This window comes from Eublepharis macularius, chromosome 4 (genome assembly GCF_028583425.1).
Source record: "Eublepharis macularius isolate TG4126 chromosome 4, MPM_Emac_v1.0, whole genome shotgun sequence".
Taxonomy (NCBI): Eukaryota; Metazoa; Chordata; class Lepidosauria; order Squamata; family Eublepharidae; genus Eublepharis; species Eublepharis macularius.
The window spans coordinates 182,896,102-182,919,328 of NC_072793.1; the positions used below are offsets into that span (position 1 = coordinate 182,896,102).

Sequence of the window (23,227 nt, forward strand, 5' to 3'; positions counted from 1 at the left end):
AAGTTAAAAAAATGTAGCGCATGGCCTCAGCTATGCTCTGCAAAAATGGTACGCAGTGTAACAATATCTTAATCCTACATAAAGACAGTTTGCTCTGGCAAATCCTGTCCCCCCACCTCCAACTAGAATGATTAATGTTTCCAGTTGAGTGAAAGAAATGTGGTTTAGATGTTGGGAGAGGAAGGAAGAAGAATCGGAAACACACTGCGCAGCTGCATTAAGTTATACAGCAAGAAGAAGAAAATACACCCATCCTCAAGAGGAACAGTTTACTGTTCAAAGACATTGATAAGATATGAAACAAAAAAAGTGGGGTATAATGCAACTGTTTCCTTGGGCGATTCTTTTCCTCCCAGGTGAGTAACTTATATTTTCATTGCAAAGTTCTTCCCTAACAAAACTGTTCTCTTTCAAAAGAGAGTAAGGGTTTGTGGTATAGAAAAAAGATCTACTCGGTACATAGTTTCTAAGCAGAATAAAATTTCTGGAGATTTTGAAGCCACAGGGGAAAGGTATTTTTTTCCTGGCAGGAACAGAAATTCTGGGAAATATTGAAATATGTTCAATGCTTATTTAGTTACTTTCCTTTCATACTTAAATTGAACAACATAAAATACATAATTTATAACTTAGCATATAAAGTAGTACTACCTGGTATATTTAATTTAAAAGTATAAATATTTTAGTTTTCTATAAGGAAAATGCTAAGTATGACCATTACTTGAGGAAGAGTTTCAAACTGCCACATTCTATCTTAATTTTTTTCCATCTGAGCAAAAAATTAAAGTTGAAGGAAGAAAACAAATTCTGTAGTAAACAAAAGGAAGTATCAGGTTCCGCCACGGCAGCAGCAGCTGTAGCCTCTGCTCTTCCCTCCTACACCATCCCTTGCCAAGTGCACCCACCCACCCACCATGACCTCTCTACTGAGCCTGCCTTTATAGGGCTTCTTCCAACTTCCCCCTCCCTTCCTCCCAGGCTCCCTCCTATCCCTGGGCCGCCTCCCAGCCCTGGGCAGAGTGCTCATGATGCCATCCAGCTGGGGAGCTCCCAGGTGTTTCTCCTCCCGTTCCTCCCTGCTCTCCTATACTTTCTTGCAGGATGGGGCTAGCAGGGCCTTTCCAGGTGACGTGGCTTGGCCACCTCCGCCTCTGTTCACAAGGTGCCAGACTGGCCTCCTGGGTTCTGGCTGGTCCCCTGGGGTGGACGTCAGGCCTGCTGGTCCCACCTGGGGTGGGTGCAGGGGCTTCTAGCCTGTCTGGCCGGGTATCAGTGTCCCAGGCATGCATTTGTACTTATTGCCCTTTGGGGCTTGGTTTGGCAGCGTGTTTTGCCGGCCACCCAGACTGGCTCCATGTCCCCTTCATTCCCTGCCGGCAGGGGCTGAGTCGCCTCCCCCAGGCTCTCTGTGCCTGCAGCCAGGGTGCCGTCAGTCCTTGGGTAAGGGATCTGTAGCAAGTCCAGGGCGTTCTGGGTGTTCGTCCCTGGACAGGAAGTATATTATTTGGACAGATATTTTCTTATTGAGGGCCAGACTAGATGTGACAGCATCTATTGGTCCAGACTATGGATGATGGCAACCATTTTTAAGCCTCATAAAGTGCTTTAAAAATGCTGCAAGGGCCCAAATCAGGTGCCCCCACCCCTGAAGCTGTTTTGGCACTTGAAAAGGCGGGGAACTGGGGAGTGTTGTGTATGGAATATCAGAGGTTTTCCCCCAATACTCCCCTCCCCTGCCAATTTCCCATTTTTTCCATTGGAAAAATTGAGAAAGTCCTCAGGCTTTTTAATTCTTTGCATTTGGAAGGAATGAAACGCTTTGTGAAACAAGGTTTTTTCTCACACACACACACACAAAATTTTTCACTGGAAATTTTTTCTGCACTCCTCCAAACTGTCCATTTTTTCCACTGAAAAAGTTGAAAAGTCCCCAGACTTTTTTATGCTGTTCATTCTGAGTTTGAAAAACTTTGCCTTAAGAAGCATTTCATGCATTCCAAAAGAGAAAATATTTCATATTTCACAATGCGCAAAACTCGCGCGAGGAAACGCGATTTTTCGCATTTTCCCCGTCGCGATCCGGAAGAGGACGGCATGAAGCACCTTAAGGTTAGTCATCTGGAATCAGCCCAGGTCTTCAGTATATATCCCAATTGCAATTGCTTGTTTACACTGAATTTCCTTTGCCATTCTGTGTATGAAGGAATATATTATAATATTTAGGGAGGCAGTTCTGTTTCAGCATTTCTTCAACTCTGTATTGGATTCTTGTTAAAGTTATGACTTTGTAAATTTGTGTTCATTTACCCTACAGCACTGTTTATGAAATTGTCCTTGATAGTGACTATACTAATCTCATACTGTGTAATCCGCCTTGAGTCTCAGTAAGAAAGGCAGACCCCAAATGACATAAATAAAATACAGAAACATTTGCGCAGGCAGTAGAGCATCTACTTGCATTTTCTCACACTGCACCGACAGTTATCTTTTTTTTTTAAAGTAAAATTTTATTAAAACTGTAAAACACAACTATAAACTGTTAAACAATAAGCACACAAAATTTAAAAACATGCATAAAGTCAAAGCAAGTAATAAGTAATTAAATATACAAAGATTTATAACTCACAAGAAGTCTATATTAATAATGAGTAGTAATTATACTAAGTAATGCTTATTGCAGTATAAGGAATTATAGTTGATCTAGTAAAGAGAGGGAATTCTTACAAAGTACACCAGATACTCTATGAAACTAAGAGATGTTTTATATATTTGCGTATGTATGAAAAATTTTAAGGCCGGGTACGGATATCCAGAAAATAACAGGATATGAAATTCCTCTGGCACCAGAAATTATCCTGTTAGATCAATGGGATAATTGGCAGACCCATATTCCCACATTAAGGATAAAACTAATAACTACCTTACTGGTAGCTGCAAAGAATGCAATAGCTACACTTTGGAAATCTAAGGCTATCTCCTCAATTGACAACTGGCAAAAAAAAAATGGGACGATTATATATTGGAAAAGTTGTATGATAAAATCTATCAGGTAGAAAACTTCCCAAGAACAACTAATTTTATGGAGAAATGGTTTCCATTTTTTGAATATCTGGAATATAACAGATATCTTTTTGAAGGCTTTGAAAAAAAATGTAATTGCTATTATGCTTTAGCACAATAACCTGAATGCAAACTATTGCCATGATTTCCTAGTTTATCTCAATTCCTAGCTTTCATTTTCAAAAAGGAAGTCTCTCACACTTTTCACTGGCTAGACATCCAATCATTATGTTATTGCTTTCCAATTTTTCCAAATGTCCCCCCAAAGTCCTCCAGGGGTGCAGCAGGAAAAATGATGAACACAAGGGGCCGTCAGAGCAGAAGGAAAGGGCACTGGAGTTGACAAGACCTTTGGAAATGCTCATCTTCCCATCCAGGGGGTTGGACTGTATTCTTTCTAGAAAGATGGCATCAAATTTGGTTTGAGAAAGAACGTACCAAGGACAGGGAAAACCTGGAAAGTTGACAATTAGAGGACTATGGCCATTTTCACACTGCTTACTTTCCCTTAGAATGACCCGGAACACTGTGCAAAAACCACAGAAGATCGTGTTTTCTCACACGAGATTTGCACTACATTGTGCAAATCTCGCACCAGAAAATGCAATCTTCCGCGTTTTTTGCACGACATTCCAGGTTGTTCCAAGGGAAGGTAAGCAATGTGAAAATGGCCAATGTCATATGGATATTCCAAACAAATCCGAAAACACTGCAGTTTGGAAGCCTGGGTGGAGGGGAGGAAAAATAACCCTCTAGGTAGATGTGGCATAACTGAGAATTCAGAATCGGACATACTTTTGGCCTGTCGTACCCTGTGCTGCTGTTCTGTATGCAAGAAGAGGATTATGGGTGTTTGCTTTATTCTTTGCAGGTTGTTTCTCTGGATCACTGACCTGTCCCAGTACAGTGCATGCGCCCTTGGGAGGGTTGCTGACTATCCTATGTAATTACACAGATTATTCAACCAACAACAAATACTGTTGCAGAGGAGAAACTTGGGATTCTTCCTGCGAAAAAATAATTGCAACAACAAAGTCATCCCCTGTAGAAAAACAGGGCAGAATCTCTATCAATGATACTCACAGCCTCCATCAATTTAGAATCATTATAGAGAACCTGACACTGGAGGATGCTGGGAAATATTGGTGTGGGATAGATATATCTTTAGGGTATGATCAGTATAATCTTGTCACTGTGGAGGTCTTCAGAGGTAAGTTTTAATTGTTTGAGACAAATTTGAGAGGATGAATATTTATAGTGAACACTCCCAACTTTACTTCCACGGGTCTTTCCAAGAAGGAAAGAAGCAGCCAGGCAGCCCAACATCCTGCTTGCTGAGAAACCTCCCCTAGCTTTGAAATTTTATCAAGGTTCCCAAATGTGGCCACCATCTCCAGGCAGGGAAATTCCTGGAGATTTTGTGGGTGGAGCCTAAAGAGGGCAGGGTTTGGGGAGGGGAAGGACCTCAGTGGGGTACAATGCCATAGAGTCCACCATCCAGGGGAACTGATCTCTATGGCCTGGAGACCAGTTGTAATTCCAGGAGATCTTTGGCCACCCCCTGGAGGCTGGCAGCCCTAGTCCCAGGTGTAACAGTGGCCATAACACAGAGTGCAGAAAGCGGTCCAGCAGCTTTCTGCCATATTTGGATCTAGACTAGCTGATAATCGTCTCCCCAAGGAACATTTTGTATTGTAAAATATCTCTGGCTTTGCAAGGGGTGGGGGAATGCTTGAGAAATTGCTGAAAGACCTGGTTTCAAATTCTATCTCAGCCACACCCTGAGAACTAGTTCAAATGTTTAGAAAAAAAAATAGTCCTTCCTCTTTCAGGATGCACCTGGGAGATCATGCTTCAATGCTCATCATGCACTATTCAAGCCATGTGCTATTTGACTATCCTGTATAGCCCGTCTGCAAAACAACCTACCATACACTTTCATTATTGTTACAAGGGAATTAAAGTTCTGTAAGCTAATTTAAGAAAGTTTGTCAGAGGATTACCTGAATGCTGGAGAATCAAGGAGTTACCAGGTCGGCTCCAGCAATGCATCAGCAGCTGGTGCTGATGTTCCTAGATCTTCTCTCATTTCCTCCCGGCAGCCACTTACAGCCTCAGGCTTGCATAAAGTAATAAATATCCCCGTGGGTCAGGGTGCTGCAGTGAAGATAGCAAAGGAGGACAAATCACTCCCTCCTGCATCTTCTAGCAGTGGAACTCATGTCCTCAGAAATCAAGTTTTCTGAACTCAGAAATGGCTTCTGGGGCAAGGGAAGCAGAAAAGATTCATGCTCTTTCCACAAAGATCTGCAGTCCTTGCGCCAGTGGATCCATGGAGCCAACCCATTAGACAGACCTGGAGGAAGGTTCACGGGTGTGTTGAATACCTTTCTCTCCTTTTCCCAAAAACTTGCTGCCAGCCAGAAGCTATTCTTCATCAAAGGAGGAACAGAAAGCAAATCCTAGTTCACAGTCCTTTGTCAAATCTACAAAGCCATGAAAACAACGTGAAGATAACTGTAAAATAGGAAAGAATCCAGTAGCACCTTTAAGACTAACCGACTTTATTGTAGCATAAGCTTTCGACAACCACAGCTCTCTCTGTCAGATAAATGGCATATGCATTTATTGTAGCATAAGCATATGCCGTGCATCTGACAAAGAGAGCTGTGGTTCTCGAAAGCTTATGCTACAATAAAGTTGGTTAGTCTTAAAGGTGCTACTATTTTGCCACTGCAGACTAACACGGTTAACTCCTCTGGATCTAATATAATTGTATGAATGCATAATCTATGTGCCATCAGAAGGGGGAAAAAACCTCTATAATTCAAATTTCCAGATTAAATTAGCCTTAGTTCCTAGAAGATACGTTAAAACAATTCATACCTATTCTCCTTCTGTCCTGCCTGTTTTTTATATCTGAATCCATGTCAGTAGTGACATTTTCTAATTTAAAATAAATGATAATTCATCTAATTTTTTGTTACCTGTGAGGGGGAGCTCTGGGAGGGAGACAATAATGCAAGCAACATCCCATCCCCCAGAGGGGGATGCACAAGATGGCAGTTCCTCCTCCATTAATAGATAACCACAACACGTGGTTCATCTCACAGAAGAGAAACTCCAGTCCCAACCAAGTCTCCAGCCTCATAAGAAGACCACACGCGAGAACCATTATTTGCTTGAGTAAGCAAGTTGACAAATCTTCTAAACCAGGTCTGAGAAGCTGCCCAAGAATGGTTCTTGATTATGACAAACATGGGATTGAACAAAATATCTGTGGAGTCAGGACATTTTGTGAGTTTCTGATTGTATAATTAAGACTATACAAGCACAAGGAGAAGTGATCCAGGTTAAAGATCCCAGAGGTTTCTACCTTTTGATTTCTATTTTAGAAGAATTGCCTCCTACCACAACAATAGCTGTAACAACTGGGTATTTTTCCACAGTCCACACTTCCAACACAGGACTGACTGACGACACCTCAAGGTAAGAACAGACTCGTGAGATACAACAGGTGCCTATTCTAATGTTGATGCAAAGAATTTCAAGGCATGGAAGCCATAATGTCATTTGTGATTTCCAATCACTTTGAACAGAAATACAGAATAGGGCAACAGAGATGATTAAGGAAATGCAGCACCTTTTCTACGAGGAGAGGGTAAAGAGTTTGAGCCTTTGCAGTTCAGGGGGGGGGCATGAAGGGGGGGGTATCTGATAGAGGTATCAGATTGTGAATAGAGTGGAGAAAGTTGATAGAGAGTGCCTCTTCACCGAGGCCCATAATGCTAAAACTTGAGGGGGCTCGTAAGTTCGGAATAGACAAAAGGAAACCCTTTACTCTGTGATTAAATTGTGGAATTCGCTATTAGGGGATGTAGCGATGGCCATGAATACAGATGGCTTTAAAAGGGGGTTAGATGGATTCACGGTTGGTAAGTCCACCTTTGTCATTGGCCACAGTGATTGAAGGGAATCTCCTTATTCAGAGACAGCCAACTTTTGAATACTAGTGCTAATTGGTCCTTCAAGGCAGCTGGTGTGAAAGAGGATGCTGAACTAGATGGACAACTGCTCTGGTTGAGCAGAGCTTTCCTTTTGTTCTTATGAGCATGTGATGGGGAAAAAACGATATAGACATATTTTAAATAAATAAAGTTTTGCTCCCTATAATGTAATATTGGTTGGTAAATGAAATCAAAGGCTAGCTAAATGTGTTCTAAATGTGGAGCACTGAGTGTGTCATCTTCATTCAGGGGATAAACTTTATGCCTTTTACGGTACCCCATTCGGATCTTCAATGTAAAGAGAAGGGCATGCTGTCTTTGGAGACTGCAGTGGCACTGAAGTAGTTTGCAATGAAGCAGCAGAAGTAAAAAGAGAGAGGGCGATGCTTCCCCTTTATCACAGCTCCTGTTAATAGCAAAAAGATTTGTGTTCAATGAAGGAATATTCTGAGCTTCCAAATTCCCAATTATTCTGTCACCCAGCACCAGAAGAATGTTATACCCAGAAAATAGGAGCAGTCACAGTTGAGTAATCTCACACGTACATTCTCCCCTTTTTAATCCCAGCTCTCCTCTCAAAATCGAGCTCTTTCTACCCATTGTTCTTCTGGTGCTGATGGTGGTTCTTTCAGTGGGAGGCCTATTGGTGATGTGGAGGCTGAAGAAGCGAAAAGGTGAGTGGATGATTGCAAGAAGTCCCTGTCTCTATCTTGGTGATGGGGTCTCATCCTTCCTAGGCTGTCCCTAGCCTGCACCTAACCCCCTACCTCTTCTTTCTCAATCTTCTTTTCTCATTTCCCTCATATTCCCGCTCATTGTAGCTTTGCATGATCTCAAATTCTTGAGATCAGTTGAACATCTGTTAAAGTAAACCGAAGGCAACTGAGACAGTATCAATGAGTCCATCCCCTGCGTTCAATATGATGAATTGGGAGTGATAGTAGGAATTTATCTATATTTATTGACTACTGATATGCTAATTGGTACAATGAGTGATTCCGTGCATTTTGGATAATGCACTTCCAATCCTCTTTATAGATCATTTGGAACAGATTTTTGTGTGTGTGCAGAACAAAAAATCCACCTCAAATGATTGATAAAGTGCATTGAAAGTGCATTATCCAACGTGTGCGGAATAGCCAGTATTAGAAGCAATTATTTTGTCTAAAACAATCTCTATCCTTAGAACAAGATGTATCTTCTGTACTAGGTTTTAAGAATACTCTTGTAAGTAGACATCTAGAAAGAGAAATGGGAGTCAAATGCTATTCCCAACTCAGCCACTGAGTCTTTCTATAATCATGACCAATACTGAGTTTTTAAAAATAGGTACCACCTCAATCCTTAATGTAGAATGGTCCTGAAAAGCGGCAAAACAAGTCACTGCTGTGGTCCTATGTCTTCCACGGTTCCTCTGTTTTAAACGTGGTTGTAGCCACAGAAGAGCTGTGAGAGGCTTCCCCCCAACCGAAAACATTTCAAGTCCTTCCCTAAAGGTGGATATTTCATTTAAAAAAGAGAGAGATTTTAGCCTTTTTATTTGAACATAAAAAGAAGTGTTTGGGTAATTTTTGGTTCAGTTGTTTCGGTAAGTCTTGGCTCAGTTGTTTACAAAGAAACCTGTACCCTGACCTAGAGTTCTGACCAATGAGTACAAGAGACCAGGATAACTCATAAGGGCTAGAAATTTAAATTTTATATATTTTAATTTAATTAACATAAAACCTATCAGATTGCTATATGTATTTAGATTATGGCTGCTGTGTATTTATTCCATGCCCACTCACATACAGTGCAATCCTATGGTGAGTTACTCCAGTCTAAGCCCATTGAAATCAATGGTTTTAGACTGGAGTAACTCACCATAGGATTGCACTGATATTGACCACATTTCTGGCTGCTGGCCTGCCTTTAAATATGGGCATCATTTAGGGAGCGGGATGATTATTCCTCAGTAACTCCTACATTTCTGGCCAGCTTATGGATTCTATGCACTGGATCAAATGATTGCCATAAACTATTAAATGGGCTAAAGTACAAGTTAAGCATGCCAAAGGCATAAATCCATTTGCCACAGGAAAGAATTATGTTACTGTACTTCAAGGAGGCATAAAACAAAATGGGAGTAAATGCCATTAAAATACCTATGCTGTTTGTTCTGCAATTTAATCTTGTGTGCCAGCATAGTGTAACAGAGGGTTATATCAGGACCTGGGAGAGTCAGGTTCAAACCCCTGTTCTGCCATGAAGTTCACTGGGTGATACTGGGCCAGCCTTATATCAGGTTAACAGGAATGTGATGAATAGAGAATAAGGCCATTTCCCCATGCCCTTATAAGGATGGCCACTCACAAAACACTGGCGACTTTCCTCCAGGAATCCAGATGTTTACGTTTGCAAAACAGTTGCGGGCTGTTTGGCTTCCGGTTTTTTGGCATCTTTTCTGGAGATACACTTTCTGCGGTCCCAGAAAAGATGCCGAAAACCAGAAGCCAAGCAACCCACAACTTTTGCAAATGGAGACACTGCCAGAGTTTTGTGAGTGGGCCGTCCCTATAAGGGTGTGTGGAAATGACCTGAACTGTGTATGCTGCTTTGAGCTTCTTGGCTGAAAGGTGAGATAAAATCAAATAAATAAATATCCAGCTTGTTATGAAACACTCTACTACTGCCACATCACTAAAGTGTTTTGGGCATTTTCTATAGAAAATGTACAGCCTAGTCCTCCTTTTAAAATGCCAGGAGGTGGCCAAAGTGTTGCCTTATTTGAATTAATATTTCATCCTATTCATGGGCTCCCTTGTTGCCATGCTCCAGTTCCCCACTCCCAGCCTCTTTCCCCCCACTCCCAGCCTCTGTCCCCCACCACCACTCACCTGGTTGTGGGGAGGACCCGGGGGAACAGGCTTTGGAGGCTCGTGCATGAGGACTCCAAAAGGTTGAGTTTCGGGTCCTCCTCCCCCTGCTGGGAGGGTAAGGGGACCTGGCAACCCTATGACAAATGCTGCAAATGGGTTAGGGGCCCCTGCATACTTTGGGGATTCCCCAGATATTTAAAAAAACCTTTATAATTTAACCAAAAAGGAAATAAATCCTTTTAAAGATGGCCTGATAAGGAATGAAAATGCTTTAGAAGGATGAAATGTTGAGATCAGTTGAGCGTCAGGGTCACTCTAGATGTTACTTCTTTTACAAACGTTCACCATGGAGCTAACCCATGCTCTACACAAACAGCAGCTATAAAAAAGGGAGAGTGCAAATGGACTTGGAAAGCTGCCATTGGGGAAGGGAGAGCTCCTGCCTTTCCCTCAAGCTTTCCCCCCCCCCTGTGCAATAACTGTGCTGGGGGAGGGGGAGTTTTCCTATTTCTGCTGTCACACGTGCACACAATATCTCCATGTGGAGCAGCAGAAATGAGGAAATGTCTCCTCTCCACACTGTTTTTGCTTGGGGGGGGGGAAGCTTTGAGGGACAGGCAGGAGCTCTCCTGTGGCAACTTTCTGAGCCCTTTTACACTGTACTTTTTTTAAAAAAAGAAGCCATTCCCTAGAGCTGTTGTGTGACTGCATGGAGCACCAGTTGGCTCCGCGGCAAACTCATAAAAGAAGTAACATCTAGAGTGACTTTCAGTTAAACAGACAAAAAGCAGTGAAAGGGAAATCAGCCTTCTCAAGTGCTTGAGAGCGTAGAGAATCCTGAAGGGGAGACTCTGAGGTAAACAGGATTTCAAAATTGTTCCCCGGCAATTCCTGAAGGCCCCCAGCTTGTTATGAGAGAAGGGGGGGGGGAATGCCAGTGTGGAATCATATTCTTAACAGATAGTGTATGGACATTCCTTATATCCAGGGCTTTTTTTCTGGGAAAAGAGGTGGTGGAACTCAGTGGGTTGCCCTCGGAGAAAAGGGTCACATGGCTGGTGGCCCCACCCCCTGATCTCCAGACAGAGGGGAGTTGAGATTGCCCTCCTAAACTCCCCTCTGTCTGGAGATCAGGGGGCGGGGCCACCAGCCATGTGACCATTTTCAAGAGGTTCCAGAACTCCGTTCCACCGTGTTCCAGCTGAAAAAAAGCCCTGCGTATATCTGTTTAAATCTCTGTGGTGGATTCCCTTTCTGAAGGAGCAAATTAATATCCCCTGGGCCCACTCACTGCTTCAGGGTCCTATCTAATTGTTCTTCAGCTGGTGGCACCCAGAATTGGATTGCATCCCAACCTAAGGAAGGTCCACTACCACTATTTTCCTTCCTTTAAATGCTTATTTATTTTAAGAGAGACTGAAAATCAGAGAGAAATAGATAGGGGGAAAGGGAAAAAAACTACACAAAGATAACCATGCGGAATTAAAAACTGTAAAAGGTGACGCTAGAGTTGGGTCCTATATCTGAAAAAATTATAGTCCTACAGCTATTGACATGGTAGATGCAGAACAAGGATTAAACTGTACCATATCCTGAAAATTACAAGCACAACATGCATGACTTAAAAATTGCCCACATACTTTGTAGTAATCCGAGGGATCATGCGATTATTTTTGCCACCTCCAGCATATTAGTCTATTTTTTTTACAGCCACATGTTTTCTCAGCGGAACCCTTTCCAGTTGGAAAAGGCCCACGTATTCCTGCCAAGGCCCTGGGATGGCACACACTGGCCATTTCCACACACGTTGAATAATGCACTTCCAATGCACTTTTGCAATCCTTTAGAAGTGGATTTTTTGTTCCACACATGGAAAATCAGTTTCAAATGTTCACTAAAGAGTATTGAAAGTGGATTATCCTGTGTGTGTGGAAGCAGCCCAAGTGTACGACGGAGGTTTTTCAAATCTGGCTATAAACCCCTGTAAGAAACGGAAAACAATCTCATATCATTGGCGGTACGAGTCCTAGTAGCGAGTCCAAGGTAATCAAAGTATGTATTATGTGGTTGTGTTTGTGCTACCATGTGAATGCAGAAACCACAATACATTTCTATAAATACACTTACTGGGTAATGTGTGTTTCTATTTATCCAATAGGTAATATTCTGGTTATCTGATCATATGATTTGATATTACACAACTGCAAGGAAGCTGAGTAGCAACTGAGAAGTAGCTTAGATAGTAGCAGGGCAATTTCTTGAAAGATAAAGCTAATTTTGAAAGCATGTGTGGTCCATTGGGGGGATCAGAGGGACCTCTACAGACGCACAGGAAGGCAACTGAAGGTAACAAACAAACTGCACAAATGCACTTCCAGCCAGCCCTAAAACTGCTGAACACACACAGATTTAGCCCAGTCCAGACAGCTGTAGGAACTAGGTTGAAAAGATCAGGGAACAGTGCCTACCTTCCATAACCACCATGCCCACAGGCCTTCTCAGAAAGGTTTACCACTTGATTGGAAAACTAATTGACAGAGGTACAAAAGCTGCTATCTTCCCTTGTCAAACCTTTGTTTCGTTATTTCCCCCATGTGTTGTTTACAGCAGTGTTTAGTTTTGCATCAATATCATATAAATTGTCTGCTACTTTTTCAGCCGCCAAAGCATGTGGACATAGCCTTGTGCCTCTGGTAAGAAGAAACCAAATAGTTGTTCTTATTTTCTTATCTTTCAACCACTGACAAATATACCTCCATCAGTAGGCTTGTACAATCAAAGGACTATTTCAGTGATTTTGACAGGGGTTGCCATGGAACATGGCTGTGAAGGGCCACTTTTAAGAAAGACGCTCGAGCCAATTCACAATGTAAATTTCCCATTCATGCAAGCATTTCTAGCCTTCTGCATGTACGTAATCAAACGGGTAAGACTAATCTGTGAGCTAGATTTTAAGAATATGTTTAACAACAGCTTTCATGATCATAGTGCACATTTCACCCACCCCCAAGGGGTTATTATAATCATGGAGCTGGCGATAACTGTAGCATAGCCACTTTATTAACATGTGAATGTTTGCCCATGCAGACACACACACTAAAGGAAAGTTCTGGCTGCCTGGATGAATAAGAAATATATTCTATCATTCAGCCTCCAAAACCTATGGGAGTATGAGTTACAGCAGGGCTTTTTTTCTGGGAAAAGAGGTGGTAGAACTCAGGACAATGACGTCAGTTTTGGTCAGCTGGAACAAGGGGGGAGTTTTTAAAGCTTAAATCACCCTTGGTGAAAATGGTCACATGGCCGGTGGCCCCGCCCCCTGATCTCCAGACAGAGGGGAGTTTAGATTACCCTCCGTGCCAGAGCGGCGTGGAGGGCAATCGAAACTCCCCTCTGTCTGGAGATCAGGGGGCGGGGCCACCAGCCATGTGACCATTTTCAAGAAGTGCCGGAACTCCATTCCACCACGTTCCTGCTGAAAAAAAGCCCGGAGTTACAGGCCAGGTTTATGAAAGCAGGAGGCATCATCAAGGGTGGGGTGGCCTAAGAAGCAGAATTCCTGGATTAGCCAGTGAAGACACAGGGAGACACCGTTCATCATTCTGGGTCTAGATGTTCCAATCTACTTTTATAGCCGTATCGGGAGGATAAAAGTAATGTTTATGGTGAAACTGATTTGAAAATAAAACGTCACTTATGGCTGCAAAGGTATGTCTGATAAGAAACAGGAGAAAGGGATGTGGCCGAGTAAGTGAGTGCACTCTAAAAATGACGCGATATAGCAGCATCTTAAAGAAGATGCCTTGATTGTGCTGCTTTTTGGGGGGAGGGGGGAGGGTCTAAGCATTTATTCAGTTTTATTTACATATTTGTTCCTCATATCCTTATTTACCCATATATCATTATCTAGCCATGTTGTGGGGAAGGGGCAGCCTTCCATTCTTCTGAGGTCGGTAAAATGAGTACCCAGTTTTCTGGGAGTAAAGTGTAGATGACTGGGGAAGGCAATAGCAAACCACCCCATAAAAAGTCTGCCAAAAAAACATTGTGAATGATGCGACGTCCCCCCATGGGTCAGTAATGACTCGGTGCTTGCACGGGGGACTACCTTTACCATGACCTTATTATCCACCCTATGATGTCTGTGAAAAGCTACTGCTGATTTCACATGCAACAGTTGCACAGTTTAGCTGTGACACATATATTACATAGTCGTACAGCAGTGGTTCTCAGAGCCAAGCTACAAGTGATGTCTTACACAGGTTGGACACTTGTCTGCTTCCCTCAAGTTTTGCTGGGAAATGTAGGCATCCTGGTCTTGCATCTGTAATGGAGAGCCAAGCTGTAAAACCAGGATGCCTACGTTTCCCATCAAAACTTGAGGGAAGCTGACAAGTGTCCAACCTGTGTAAGGTGTCACTTGTAGCTTGGCTCTCAGACTGCAGTTCAACTATCGACTTGTGATAATTTATTTTGAAGGCTCTGTTGCCAGAATAAAAGCTCCTCCCTTTCTGGTATATACAAACCTTTGGGCCCCTTAGATAACTGGGATCCATAATCTGAGATAATGCTGTTATTTGGTGGGATGCATAACCTGAGATGAAGAAAATCATGGGGTCCACTCAAAGACACCAGCAGACACCAGATTGTTTTTTGGTTCAGTCCCAGGATCCAAGTCGTGCTGAATGTGATGTTTCAAATGCAACCATAGCAGAAAATGTCAGCCCAAACGACAAGACTCCTTCTCTCGACTCCAATCAAGCTCTAAACTGTACTGTCCAAGTAGAATATACATCTGTGATAAGAACTGCAGCTCTTCCCACTCAACCTCAGGTATTAGAGACAATACATAAAGATTGTATGTTTACTAAGTACATATTAAAAGAGTTAGTTTTGAAAATCGGATACTATGGCTTTATGCATCAGATTAGTGAGTGTGCAGCATTTAGCCCAGGGAAAAATGTATCCTCTATCCATTCTAGCACAGTCCCTCAAATGATATACCTGCATATGGAATCAGATTGCAGAATCAATCTTAGTTCATGTTGATCTACATGATATTTGACATCATCTGGAGGGGATACATAATGAGAAAGGTACAGGTTTCCACTGCTCACATGTAGAAGCAGTGAAGTGCTTGCACCCTTGTGCCATTGAATTTCACATTCATGTGGCCCTTGGGTCACAGCACAGCGCTACTGTTGACTGGGGAGCTTTGCAAGGAACAGCAACTTCCTCAAAAGTCACCTGTGGCCTTTTATGTGTTATTGATAAGGTAATTAAAAACAAAATAAAAATGGTTTCCCATTTGAACCAGTAATTTCCTGTTATCTCACCATCACCCATTACCGTCATGCTGGTTTCCCCTTCATCTTCTGGGATATCACTGCTTGCCATCTTAAGCAATAGCATACTGACTGTCATGGTAATAAAACTTCTTTTTGGAGAGACTTCAAGTAGGCCAATATGTTGCCTTAATTCTCTATATTTCAAGAAAGTTCTGCTCGGTGACTCTCCAGACAATTGCTGTGATCTTCTAGACTTGCCATAACACTACTAAGCATTTTGCCACAGCCCAAATATTGCAATGTTATTCAAACTTGGGGAATATGGACTTTTTTACATTATTTATTTATTATTACATTTTTATCCTGCCTTCACTTCAAGGCAGCATATATTTCGCACTCACAAGTTTGAGTTAGACAAGACATTATCTCTTCGTCTAGGAGGTCACACAGTCAACTGAGATTTGAACTCGGGTCTTTCCTGTCCATCTTACTATCCAGCACTCTTATTCTTGGCAATGCCTGATCTACTTTTTTCTGTGCAACATATTATTCAATAGGCACTAAGAAAATGGTCTGGAGGGCTTGGAATTATGTTTTTGATTGCCCTGTTTGGATGAGAAAAAGGGAGAAGTACAGTTGATCACCAAGAATAATTTAAAAATAACTAAACTTTTCACTTTATTTTTTTTTTCACTTTCACAACATGACTGCTCCTCTGGTCAACTACAAGTGACGAAAAGCACGAGTACAACGAGTGAATAAATCACATCTGATCATACCTGCCCGTGTTCATTTCTGCTCCATGATGAACACGTGTGTTGCTCCTATGCACGTGTCGGGAAATACGTCTAGTCATATTAGCCCGTGTCCGATGAGATACCATTGAGTTCCACTCGCAGACGGTCGATTTTCTTAAGCTTCCGCTTTCACCTTCCTGTCACTCTCTCTAGAACAGGTAGATGGCACTATTGTATCTGAGTGTTAGTGGGGGGGAATAGCCTCATCTGACCTCAACTGTCATTTCCCTTTATGAATCTCGCTCAGCTTTTGCCGAGGACACAGTTTAAGGACTGCTTTTCCTTACAAACATACATGAATCTATAAAAAAGAGACCAGTCTTCATCTTGATGAGATGACGCTTGCTAAATTAGTGTTTTGTTTCTATTGCTGTGTGATTCAACATTCTGTCAGTGGAGCAGCATAATAAAGCGTTTACTGTGACTGTGCCTACTCAACTCACTTTGGTGACATGGCGCCTGCTCACCCGCCCGGTGCAGCCCTGAAAGGAGGGCTTCACCGCCCGAGCTGCAGGCGGGTTGGTAGGGGTGCAAGAGCGGGGGGGGGGGTGCGTGGGAGAGAGAGGCGCCTGAGAGTGCAGGCGAACATGTCATGCCTCCGGGGGGAGAGGGTGGGGGAAAGAGGCGCCCGAGTGTGCAGGCCGACCAAGCGAGCTCTAGGCTTGCCGGCTCTGCCGAGGGAGGGGGTGGGGTGGGAGAGAGAGGCGCCCGACTGTGAAGGTGGGGGAGGAGGGGTGTGGGTAGGAGAGAGAGGCGCCCGAGGGTGCAGGCGAACCCGTCAACTTGCCAGCTCTAGGCTTGCTGGCTCTGCCGAGGGAGGGGGTGGGGTGGGAGACAGAGGCGCCCGAGTGTCAAGGAGAACCTGGCAACTCCACACGGTGCAGCCCTGCTGAGGGCCGCACCGAGCGAGCTCTAGGCCAGAACCTGTCAACTCACCCGGTGCAGCCCTGCTGAGGCGCCCAAGTGTCAAGGAGAACCTGGCAACTCACCCGGTGCAGGGGGTTGAGGGCTGCACCAAGCGAGCTCTAGGCTTGCCTGCTCTGCCGAGGGAGGGGGTGGGTGGGAGAGAGAGAGAGGCGCCCGAGCGTCAAGGAGAACCTGTCAACTCACCCGGTGCAGCCCTGCTGAGGCGCCCGAGTGTCAAGGAGAACCTGTCAACTCACCCAGTGCAGCCCTGCTGGGGGCCCCACCGAGCGAGCTCTAGGCTTGCTGGCTCTGCCGAGGGAGGGGGTGGGTGGGGGAGAGAGAGGCGCCCGAGTGTGCAATGTTTCCCCTCTCCCAACAGCTCTCCAACCTAGAGGATTATTAAACAATGTGTGTCCATTTGAAATGACTGTTCTGAGAAAGGGAAAGTGGGAATGATCTGTGGTCCTTGCAGCTGTGAACCCATGAGTTCTTTTGCAAAATAATAAACCAAGTGAGAGTTTTCCAGCATTCAAGAAGCTACATGAAACCGAGATATTTTGCTCATAATTGCATGGAGAACAAATTACCAGTATTGTGACTCTTTTTGACACACTGGACTTTACAGCCGATTAGGTCCCAAACTTATATTCTTTATAGTATATTGTCATTGCTCTGAGTGCATTAATATTTGCATTGCATTTAGAAATATGGCAAGTGAGATCAAGATTATTTAAATTTAAAAGGGCCTGAAGCATCTTAGGGATCAGTTTATTGAGAAAAGTACTAGGCATCAAGTAATGGGTTGCAGTCGATGATACCCATCTCTACTTTTCTTTTTCACTTAATTCCAAGGATGCTGTGCATGTTCTGGATGGATACTTGAAGTAAGTTACAGGCTGGACAAGAGTCAACAAGCTGAAACTGAATTTTGACAAGACAGAGGTTCTCTGACTTAATAGACTGCCCAGCAATGTGAGATATCCCCTGTCTTAAATGGGATTACACTCCCCCTGAAAAGTCAAGTTCATAGCTTAGGGAGGGCTGGTGGCTCACCGGCTCTGCCAGGTGAAGGGGGGAAACCATTCTATACTGGCCTGAGGAGAGGGGGAAGGAAGCAAGTGGATGTGTCTGCGCTTGTTAACTCTCCTAATGAAGTCTGTGGATGGGGGGAAAGGAACACCATGCAAGACACAGTATTCGAAGCGCAGGCAACACTGTCATGGCTACTTCCGGTGCGCTGCCGGGCTAGTGAAGATGTGTTTGGGGAAGATTTTCTAGATGCCTGTTTGTTATCCCTAGTGGACACAGTTTTTTTTTCCTGCCCCACCATATGACAGCCCACACCACCCACAGATTTTTCTACACTTTCTCTCCTTTGCAATCTGCTGCCCAGTGACGCCTGGTGTGGGCTTTCGGGGACCACAGGTCTCTTTGTCAGATGCAGCTGGCAGGGAGAGCTGTGGTTACCGAAGGCTTATACTACATAGGAATTGGATACCTTCACTGCTACAAATACAGCAAACTGACTGCACACCAAAAGGAGATGTTTACATTTCCAAGCAAAGGAATGTTTTGATTGCCTCCATGCTAATTGCATTCTGTCCTCTTGTGATTTATGCCCCCCTCTTTCCTCTCTTTCTCTCTCTTTCCCCCTCCTCTTCTGTATCTGCCCAGTTTTGATCAGGCATCTGCTGAAGAGAACTTGATTCTCGAAAGCTTATGCTATAATAAAATTGGTTAGTCTTAAAGGTGCTACTGGACTCTTTTTGATTTTGCTACTACAGACTAACACGGCTAACTCCTCTGGATCTGCTTCCCATTTAGTATCTCTTAACATGCACAGATTAAATGGGCAACTACAGCACAAATCTGAACAGCAGTAACTTTATTTTTATCAATTTGACACAGAAACTTAGAATATAACAGTCTTGAATCCAACAAAAAATGTTTGGCAGTGTTAATTAAATACTTAAAATGGGCCCCAGACCCCCTCCAGTGTTGCATCGGTGAATCTCTGGGGGAAGGAAAAGATGGGCAAACACCTCCCATATCAACAGCAGGTTAACGTGAAAAGTATTTGCAGTATGCCGAACGAATGCTGAGAGCTGTTTCCGTCAATGCAGCCTCAGTCCAGGGGATCAGCGGTCTGTCCTCTCCTGCTTCAAGCAGTGGGTCGTGGGGAAAGGGACCATAGACAAGATCTTCCTGCGTGATGCATATGTTGTGCAGTATGCAGCATGTAGTGATGACTGCGGTCAAGAGTCTCTCCCCAACTTGGAGTCGTCTCTGCAAACAAAGCCAACGATTTTTCAGAATCCCAAAACTCCTTTCCACCGAAATACGAACCCGGCTTAGTCGGTAGTTGAATCTTTTCTGTGATTTGGTGTATGCAGCGGGGTACGGCTTCATGAGCCAAGGCCGGAGGGGGTATGCCGGGTCGCCGACGAGGACAGGGTTAAACGTTACTCCCTCTATTGTACCCGGTATTCTTGGCACTCTTGAACCATCCTCCATTCTCTTGAATAAGGGTGAATTCCGCAAAACTCGGGCATCATGTGCTTTCCCCGGGAACCCAACAAATATGTCCAGGAATCTCGCTCGGGTGTCTACCACAGCCTGTAGAATCATTGAACAGTATCCCTTGCGGTTGATGTAATGCTCACCTGAGAACGGGGGGGGGACCTGATTTCAATGTGGGTTCCATCCACGGCTCTCCACGCATGCGGAAATCCGCGCTCCTCGAACCCATCTAATATGGTGTCAATGTCATCTACTCGGATCCACTTCTCCGTTAGTTTGGCTGCTATTAGCTCACATACCTCATCAAAGACAGTGCAGATGGTTGATACCCCTCGGCCAAAGGCGGGAATTGATGCAGCATTAGTCGTGCCCATGGCCAATTTCCAGATGGTGATGGCAACCAGCTCTTCTGGAGGTAGCGGTTCACACATTGTTGAGGTTTCCCTTTGTAAGTGTTCAGGAAGCTCTTCAACTATGTACTCAAAGGTTTTCCGATGCATGCAGAACTGCTGAAGCCATTGAGAGTCATCAAATTGATATTTACTCCACCATGGCCACCAATACGGATCTGCTCTGGGAAGTATCCACACAGACCTTTTTGAGCTCAAGAGCTTGAGAACAAGGTACGGCATCTGTTTCACTTCAACCAGCTGCAATATCGCCTGTTCGAGACGTTTTTTACGCCTCATGTCCAGGTCAGCCACTTGGCCCAGACTTTGCAGTTGTGCATATAGTTTGCACAGGGTCAGGTTCGTTTTCACAAGGGATACAGCCACCTTGTGAACAGAGAGATGCAGAAGAGTAAAAAGAGATTGATGTCTCTGCTTCTGAAGAGTGGCGAAATGCTCAGCCGCATAAATGGCTTTGTCCAGCCGCCTAGATGATAATTTTCTTGCTTCTCCCACAGCAAATGGTCCCCAGCATGGTCCTGAGGCCGACAGATGACACATTTTTGTGTTTGGGAATGAAGGAGCAAGCTCATGTTGTGGCATATCCTTTTGCATGCTGACTCAATGTGGTGCATTTAAACGTGTAGTGCAAGTAATGGCTTCCCACGGGTGCCTCTGGGAAGAGGAAGTTCATGCGACAGGCGACCTGAGATGCAAGAAAATGTTCCTTCCTACCTTTCCCAAAAGATTAAATACTGCATCAGAAAGAGTCTTCTTTCTGCTGTAACCATGGAAGTTGGGTTGCAGCAGTGACCAACGGCAGTTGCTGAATTTGAATCTTGCAGTGAACCACAGTTCTGAACTGCTACATTCTAACCGTTTATGCTGTGCCACTAAGCCAAAGGGACAGCAGAGGAGACAATTCTGAGGTGTGCACAACATTGAGGCAAATTGTGTTTACCACCCGAATAAGTCCTCAGAATGGATCAACACATGCCATCTACTAGTCTGTCAGACACACAAACTCCATTTGGCACTGCCACATTATCGGCTCCTGGCTCTGTTCCACTGGTGATCACATTGTCCACAAGCCCACCCTCCAATGGAACAGATTTTGCTTGATCATTGACTGGATCTCAAAAAGGAAGGAATGTGCAATGGTCGGAGGAAGAAACTCGAGCTTTTATCCAGATATGGGGTGACGACACTGTGCAAAGCAAACTCTCAAAAAGCTACCGTAATGTGAGCCAGTTTCAGTGGATCGCAAATGAGTTGGCCAGCCGTGGTTTCTCAAGAGACTGGGAACAATGCAGACAACGTGCAAAATCACTGCGCCACGGTTACAAAGAGTGTGTGGATGGGAACAGTAGGTCTGGCCATGGACGCAGTGTGTGGCCCTTCTTCGAAGAGCTCAACCGATTTCTCAGGATGGAGCAAGATCTGGTTGTCCCAAGGGTGATGGGAACTGCTGTGCCATCAACCATGGTGGACCGCAGAAGAATGTCTTCCCGTAGAGGGAGCGAGAATGAGGGGAGCAACGTCCAAAGAGATGGAACAGCTGAGGAGTATAGCGACTGCTTCGAAGAGCCCAGTGGTGATGTTATGCCTGCTAGGGAAGCCAACAGTGAGCAGAGCAGTGGACACGATGTGGAAAGCATGGTTAAGTTAAACAATTTTGTCCCTTGAAACTGATGGTTGCATCTGGATGCTTTTCGGGAAAGTGCCTGTGAATGCTCTTGAATGGCACTTGGGTGAGGGTCGCTAATCCTGCCAACTAAGCATCCCTTGCAACATTTTCTGCTTGAGGGTTGGGGGGGGGCTATGGTTGATCTACGGGCACAGCAAGAATTGCATTGAGAGCAAGGGACAGGTTACTGAGTAGAAATCTGGCTTAAATTTAATTTTCCCCTTTCCCCCTCTCCCCATAAAGTGGTCAATTCTGGCACCCCGAGAAGCCGCTGCTATACTCCAGCAGAGAGAATGGCGAATTTGCGCCTGCGTCGCAGGGAACGGCCACGGAACGAGGCCCTAACCAGCCTTGATGCCACTAGAGTTGCTGTTGAGAAGATGGCAGAAGATTCCATCAAAGCTAGTGAGGCCGAGGCCGAGTTCCGTCGTGAAGAGATGGGGTTGCGCAGGGAAGAGGGAGAGGCACGAAGGGCTCAAATTCAGCTGCTCAACCGAGCCGTGGAGGCAGCAGAAAGACAGGCCATAAATGCAGAGAGTGGGCTGCAGGACATGGTTCGAGCCATCCGTGAGACACAGGAGGCTTTTTGGGGACAATTCGAACGTCACAATTTGCTGCTAGAGAGATGGTTGACTGACCACGATCCTCAGCCATCAGCCATCGGGGATTTCATGGCAGCAGAGACATTCTCCAGCTCTCAAAGCCCAACTCCCGAAGCCCCCACAGCATCTGGATCGTGAACAAGGGATCCCATACCTATGGATGAGAATAAACTGCCCACTGTTGCAGAGTCCAGAAGTAAGCCCAGGAAACGCTTTGGAGTGCGCCCCACTCCAGAGAAGCTACCCAGGGATCTCCTGTTCAAGAAGCGTCAACGCACTGGCCCTGCTCGTTTTAGGCTGTGTAATGGCAATGCAAAGGCTGTTCTGAATTTGTTCGTTAAATTTTCCGTTTTTGTGGCGGTTTGAGGAGGGGTGGCTTTATCTCCAGTGCTGCTCTGCATTGCTCATCCATCCCTCTCCAGATTTAGAGGAAAAATTCCACTTCATAGGTTTCAGTAGAGCAGGAGCTTGCTCCATACGTGACAGTTATAGTTAATGTTTTAAAAATTTATAGGTTTTGTTCTTTAAAAAAAAATTTCAAAGTTGTTTTTGTTTCGGCTGTGTGATGTGTGTTATTGCATTCCCTAAAGTTTCCGATTTGTGATTTATAAGGTGACTATACCTCACCAATTGTTCACTGTAATAAAAATTAAGTTTAAACTTTACAACAGCCCCTATTTCTATTCTTTGCTGGTGCATTTTAAGGGGGGGGAGCGTGATATGCTGGCGATCAGAGATGAACAACCACCCATTGTGGCGATCTAAAGCTAGTTAGTTGCCTTTAAATTCACAAGTCAATTGGATTCACATCTTTTGGGTCATAATAGCGGATGAATAATACACAAACATGTCCCCTCGGGCCATCCATTTTTTAAAAAAAGGCATCCCAGGAGTGTGGGTGTAGATGTGCCAACAAAAAGTCTTAACCAGCACCCCCCCCAAAAAAAAATTCTAGCAAAAGACCCCCCTCAATCACATTTTCGAGTTACAGCCAGGAGCATCTCGCCCCTCTTCCCCAAATCAGCAATCAGTGTTTAACATCCAGATATATGATGCTGATCCCGTCAACTCTACTTACCAGCAAGTTCCTTGGTAGCCACCCTGTAGACGCAG

General features: G+C 44.3%; 2 protein-coding genes across 4 annotated transcripts in view; one reads left to right on the forward strand and one right to left on the reverse strand.

Annotated features, from left to right (window-relative positions):
• The window catches only part of LOC129329123 (zinc finger protein 345-like), a 70,998-nt gene that overhangs the window by 42,545 nt on the left and 5,226 nt on the right, over positions 1-23,227 (reverse strand). The gene's annotated exons all lie outside the window — the stretch shown is intronic.
• LOC129329142 (CMRF35-like molecule 2) lies at positions 282-16,323 on the forward strand. Of its 2 annotated transcripts, none has more exons than XM_054978581.1 (7): positions 282-356; positions 3,932-4,270; positions 6,456-6,549; positions 7,635-7,741; positions 12,584-12,618; positions 14,588-14,758; positions 15,944-16,323. In XM_054978581.1, the coding sequence occupies exons 1-7, from the start codon at positions 296-298 to the stop codon at positions 15,944-15,946; spliced, it is 810 nt and encodes a 269-aa protein (XP_054834556.1). In that variant the 5' UTR covers positions 282-295; the 3' UTR covers positions 15,947-16,323. The 2 variants fall into 2 exon arrangements, with proteins under 2 accessions (XP_054834556.1, XP_054834557.1); XM_054978582.1 differs by having other exon boundaries at positions 6,510-6,549.